The sequence below is a fragment of the Oryza sativa genome, chromosome 4, assembly GCF_034140825.1.
Source record: "Oryza sativa Japonica Group chromosome 4, ASM3414082v1".
NCBI classification, from domain to species: domain Eukaryota; kingdom Viridiplantae; phylum Streptophyta; class Magnoliopsida; order Poales; family Poaceae; genus Oryza; species Oryza sativa.
Window position 1 is genome coordinate 5,201,449 of NC_089038.1, and position 6,542 is coordinate 5,207,990.

The 6,542-nt window shown below is 40.7% G+C and overlaps 1 protein-coding gene across 1 annotated transcript; it reads right to left on the reverse strand.

The window, feature by feature from the left end:
- Positions 1-2,548: 2,548 nt before the first annotated feature.
- On the reverse strand, positions 2,549-4,408 carry LOC4335071 (pentatricopeptide repeat-containing protein At2g15690, mitochondrial-like). Its single transcript, XM_015778053.3, has one exon. It carries the CDS (start codon positions 4,291-4,293, stop codon positions 2,779-2,781), a length of 1,515 nt encoding a protein of 504 aa, XP_015633539.2. The 5' UTR covers positions 4,294-4,408; the 3' UTR covers positions 2,549-2,778.
- Between the last annotated feature and the right edge of the window lie 2,134 nt (positions 4,409-6,542).

A 6,542-nucleotide genomic window follows, 5' to 3' on the forward strand; every position in this document is an offset into this window, starting at 1 on the left:
TTACCATACACTAAAAAGGGTATGAGCAATGTCAAAACGTCAATTCACAGAGAAACTTCCAGCAATGATGCGAGTTCTAGATAGTTCCAGAAGAAAGCAAGAAAAAAAATTCTCAAAAACGCAAGAGCCATATGCATTTCATTTTACTAAAGAGAAGAGAAAGTATGTACAGCAGAGCACTTCACAAATGAACACTCCCGAAAAAAAAAAAGAGAAAAAAAACATTGCCGATGCGATGCGCACCCACAGGAGCTAAGCTCCTAAGTGGGGAGTGTCCAGGCCAAGAGTTCAAGACAATGACCCAGGGTTTATATGAATTTGGTTTGGAGAACAGAAAGGAACATAAACTTATGGAAGATCAAGAGACTGCTATGAAAATATGGGGATTGTGTTCGTGTGACACAATGCTTCCAGAAAAATAAATAATGTACCTTTGCACCTTTGCACCTTTGATGGAATTACAGCTAATGAAAACAGAAAAACATTCATTTCGGGATGTGTTTTTCTGAAACATTTGAATGGATTTTTCCAGGCATTTATGAAGCCAGCATCAGGAAAACAACCAATCACAATTCTAGCAGATCTTTCTCAAATACAATGAATTTCACAGCCTAACCACACAACCAGGTTTCCTAAATCCAAATTGTTACAGGGTAAGAATAAACAGGAGAGGGCCGATATAATAAGGAAACCAGCTATAGCAAAAATCTTTTCAAACACAATATACAGAAACAACTTTCATATCTCGCAAAATGCTTTAAATAAATCTGGAACATTTTTCAAGAAGAAAAAAGGATCATATGATGAATATGACAATATTACAAGATTTGAGCCGCAAAATATCAATTTCCTCAATAACATGTAGTTTACCAGAGACACTTCTGTTCTTTTACACAAAATACAACTTTATACGAAGCAATGTTCAAAATAGCATGTAGTTTATGTGTGGTCACCCCACCTTGTAGCGCTTATGCGGCATAATCAGATGCTTATGCAGTGTAATCGACCACTTATGCGGCTTAAGCGGTATAAGGTTTGGCATCCGTTCCTTGTATGCAGCCTTGTAGACCTTTTTTTAAAATACTTGTGAAGAAATTAATGCAAGGTCCAAGAGAAACGTTGGACCACACCACACTACATATGGCACGCTTCTTGAGTAATATCACGTTACAGTATAACAGCATTGACATGGTATGACAAAATGATACACTATTATAAGAAATAGAAACAGAATGGCAACCACAACTCAAGAATAAAGAAGTTAAAAAATAACTGATCTTTGGTCAGATAGACAATGGATAAAGCAGTGTGATTCAATAATGCAAAAATATTCACACATGCAAAGATTGCAGGTCAATGAAATAGAGAATTTCAAAGTTAGCAAGTATTTTAAGCATTGAAGCAGACAGAAATAATTCAGATACAGAAAGTACTACACTTTGTCATCGTAGGCCTAGATAATGAAGATTTCACCTGCATATGTGCTTTGTTCTAGAAACACAGAATTCTATGTCCCCACAATCTGGAACTTCTCCTGGACCTCGACATAACAAGACACATGAAAAGTTATATAAGATGGATGGAGAGACAAGAAATCACAGGTGAAATTTTTTGATGGAGCCATACCAGAATCAATCAGATTTAATATTCTATCAAGAAGATTTGCAATAAGGGGTTCAATGGCCAATGAATCATATGAATTCATGATGGAAGAATTTGATAAAATTGACAGGACATTATGATCCATAAGCTGAAGAGTGATAGAAGAACAGTTCAATATGGAAAATAAATAACATTTTGAATTCAGATGTGTAAGATCAATAAAGAGTCGCAACAAAATAATCCTCATATAGCAAAATCAAAAGGAATAGCAAAAGAAATGTAAAAAGAACTATTTGAGAACAAATTGACGAAAAATAAATTTATAATTGCAGTCCTTGTGGATGAATAGAACACACATTTGCAACATGTCCAGTAAAACACATCCGGTTTGATTAGTCAAGGAAGATGAAAAGCAAGATTAAGAACAAAGGACAACAGTTAACAATAAAATAAACTATTCTATGCTACTTCAAATGTTAGTAGTGGTGGTGCCGATTCCCACACCACCCTTACCACTGAAATGTTGGCCCCACAATCTATACTGTTACACCATCTTTTCAATGAGTCCTCTCCCGTTTCACTATTGGCTCTTCCCAAATTTCAAAATCGCCTACTTGTTTAATAAGGAAAATCATAGTATTACCTGGACTAAATAAGTGTTTATTGATTAATTTAACAAGATAGAAACTCAAATTGTTTTCCGTTGCAACGCACAGGCTCTAGGCTAGTAATTCCATATGTTTCCTATATCTGTATTGAAAGGAAATTTAAGAGATATCTTCAAAGATTTAAATTAGCGTACAGCATAATACACCAATATCCAACAACACATACTCTTTATGAAATTGCAGGAAACCTCTCTTATCATCAATGCAATGTAAACATTTCCCCAAAATAGGACTAACATGTTAGTAAGAAACCTCATCAAAAGCTCTGAAAAAAAATAGGCCATCAAGAATAAAAGCATCACATTCATCTTCATGATCATAATGAGATGGATAACAGGAGTACTAACACTACCATCAGATAACTGGATATTGTTTATGCGCTAAAAGCATGGCTGCCAGCATATATTCATATAGGATGGCTGCAATCCTAATAATAAGAAAAAAGAAGTGCTCAATACATCGTATTGGCAATTTCAGACCATTGTATTCAGCTGAACAAAAGCCATGTTCACCAATAATCACCACAAGAGCACTTCCCATCCTTGAAATGGTGGAAGCGCTTATTATCTCTTACGATAAGCTCTCTCCCTACAATCCTCGACATGATCTTGATAGCATTGTGGCAGTCTCCACAGATCCTGAGGTTCTTAATGATGCGAAGTGGAGTCCTTGCTGGGGTGCTAATCAAACCATAGGCAATCGCTAGCCTCTCACTATGGTACAGCAGTGCCTGCTCCTTTGCCTCCTGATCAATGTCATGGAGAACATACCTTGTGTCTGGGACATACCGCTGTTCGTTCACCACCTTCTTTTCGATCTTGGGCGGCAACCTGTACTCTACCAGCTTGTTCCTCCCATCAAGCATATTAATCCCAAGGCGCCTCTTCGGAGGTGGAGTAGGGAGCTTCTTAGGATTAACTTTGGTTGGATCGAGCGAGACCAGCAACTCCTCTGCCCTATCCTCAAGGTCAATGTCTCCATTCATGCGCGCAAGGTTCAAGAGCGATTCCCACACCGTGTCAGTGGGCTCAAACGGAAGCTTCTCGATGTACTCCACAGCCTCGTTGAGATGCCCCGACTTCCCCAAAACCTCAATGATCCCAACATAGTGCTCCACACCAGGCTCAATGCCATGATCCCTGGACATGGCATCAAAGTACAGGAATGCCTCCTCAATGGCCTCCGAGTTGGCACAGGCATTGAGCACGAGCGTGAAAGTGTGGGCGGTCGGTGCAATTCCATACTTGGTCTTCATCTCCTCGAACAGCTGCAGCGCAACGTCCCCGAGCCCGTTCACCGCGTAGCCATCGATCATGATGTGCCAGGAGTCCATGTTCCGGTCAGGCATATGGTCGAACGTCCTGCGGGCGTGGTTCATGGCGGCGCACTTGGCGTACATCTCGAGCATCTTGTTGTTGACCTGGAGGTCGGCGCGGAAGGGCGAGCGGAGGAAGAAGTCGTGGATCTTCCTGAGCTCCTCGAGCAGCTTGGGGTTGGAGCAAGCCGCGGCGAGCTCGTAGAAGGCCTGCGGGTCGGCGCGCGCCCCCTTGTCGAGCTTCTCCACCGCCTCCTTGACTCGCCCCTCCCGTCCGAGCCCGATCAGCTCCCCTGGCCCCACCACAGCCTCCCGCTGCTGCTGCTGCTGCTGCGGCGGCGGCGGCGGTGGCCCGTAGTCGTTGCGCGGCGGCGGCGGCGCCTGTGGCTGCGGAGGGCCGTAGTTGTAGCGAGGCTGATGCTGCGGGGGGCCGTAGTAGTGGCGCGCAGGGGGAGGGGCCTGCTGCTGGTGGTAGTTTCCGGGAGGAGACCACTGGGGAGGAGGTCCTTGCGGCGGCGGAGGCGGAGGCGGAGGCGATGGCTGCCACTGCTGCTGGTGGGGGTGGTGGAGATGGTTGGGGGAGGCGGAAGGGGGGTAGGAGTAGGAGAGGGGGCGGGAGAGGAGGTGGAGGAGGGAGCGGGACCTGGAGGAGGAGAAGGCGACGGAGCGGAGGAGCGGGCGGCGGATGGCGGCGGCGGCGGCGGCCATGGCGGCGGCGGTGGCGGCGGCGGCGAGGTAGGAAGGGGAAGGCGGCGGCTAGGGCGATGTGGGGGTTTAAGCGGAGGAGATATTTCCGCCACAGTGGAGGCGAAATGGCGAATGCGATGGGATTAGTGGGCTTTCTGGGCCCATTTAGAGGGAGGCCCATCTATCGCTGGTCCTGGCTAGTTAGTTTTTTTTTCTTTTTTTTTCGAAAAACAAGCTTTAAACGATAAACATGATAAACAAGCTTTAAAACGCACCCTAGTCGGTAGTATTGTCCTTCAATTACAACCTGGTAAAACCCATCCATCAACTATAGTACAATGAGATAGATTAATACTGCACGTACTAAAAAATTCTTATAAAACTTTTACCAAACAAAGATCTTAGCCATTTGATTTATTCAAGTCAAGATGCAATCATAGTGTACCACATCAGTTTTTTAAAAAATTTTGTAAGAATTTGTTTGTACTTGTATCATTTTCCAACCAAATAAATCGACCAATTTGATTGATATTTTGAACTACATAGGGCGTATAACCTGCTTGTCGTAGAGAACAAGCTTTCTCATCTATGGACAATCATTCTCCATTATATATTACACAAATTATCATATATTCATATGATAATTATCATATATTCATATATTCATATGGCTGTACCATTCGTATGACAGGTTTAGCATCACCATATATATATGGATCAAAACAATGATCAAATTCATAAAGTACGAGTTTTACATGATTTGAGAATTTATGGATGGGGTTTACTTTGTTTTGTAGGTGAGAAATGAAAACTAATTAACTCAGGTCAATAGTTTAAGAACAGAAAATATACATTTTCTTGCTTATAAATGTACAGTTTATTTTGTATTTTATTTTTTATTATCCCTAGTAAAATCTAAGTTTGCTTTATATTCTCTGCTTATGAGCGTTAAATGTACTAAGGCCCTACTTAAAATAGATTATTTAATTTATTATTAGTATGGATTATCTACTTGATTACATGGATAAATTAAATATTTTAAAAAAATAAACTTGACAAATATCTTAGAACAAGTGGTCTATATAATGCGGTAGAAATATTTTTTTTCTTTACAAAAATACCTTTAGAGGCATGGAGCAAATGATCCATAGGAATAACCTGGCAAAGTAGCTAAAAAGAACACGGCCCTAGAGAGAAGAAAATTATGATGCAGTTATTTCCATTGTATTTTTGTCTATGTGCAAGATGAATCAGGCACCACATTTTCAAGAGTGACTATTGGACATCCTATTGGAGCTGCCTCTTCCTTCAAGCTATGCACTTGACATTTTACATGCTAGTAACTCTAAGCTTATAGGCCACATCTTAGAGATAATGGTCTGATTCTTTTACTTTTTCAACTATGAGCATGTTTTCCAACATCTTAGATTTGGGTGGATACTCTTTTGTACTTGATATTATTCGTTTTTATGGTCTCCCAAGTATCATTTGGTTATTGAATGGAGTGAATTTCACAAAACTATAGATATTTTAACTAAACTATAACTAAATGATAGATTTAAGACAATGTATAATAAAATTATATATTTAGCACCAAATTTATCATGGAACTACATATTTGAAGCATAGTATCGCAAAATTACAGATTTAGCATAAATTTTACCAAAATCTTGAAATAATTCTTGCTAGGGGTGACTCTAAAATCTATAGTTCTATGATAGCTTAGATGCATCAATATTTAGTTTCATGATATTTGTAGTTTTTGATACACTAACTTAACTTAACTATGTAGTTTTGCTATAGTTTAGGCAAAGTATTTGTAGTATTATAAAATTTACCCAAAAATTGTATTAGTGTAAAACATACATTTCTAGTACTATGGAAACTAATGAGGGTGTTATGTCCTGATCTTCCGATAGGTACTAATAAACAGTCGATTTGGGCGGAGTCGCGACACAACTCGATCCGGTTTCTGAACGAACACGCTACTGAGCCCTGCAATCGCAGCACCACGTCTCCTCTGGTTATCAACCGTGCCGAAACCTGGTTGGCCTCGCCGAGAAGGTTCCCTACATGCGAATCGAAGAACACAAGCAAGAACAAGATAGATTGCAACACAATTGCATATGAATAATTAAGCACTCTAATTTGGGCTTCTACAAACCGATCTAGCGGCGAAACTGTTCTTGACAGATTAATCTAAGCAAAACCCTACTTTAAACGATGACGACTACTGATTAAGTATGATTAGGGATGTCCTAGGCGATGAC

Coding starts and splice junctions, on each gene's coding strand:
- LOC4335071 (XM_015778053.3), bottom strand. CDS start 4,293: ATGGCCGCCGCCGCCGCCGCCATCCGCCGCCCGCTCCTCCGCTCCGTC.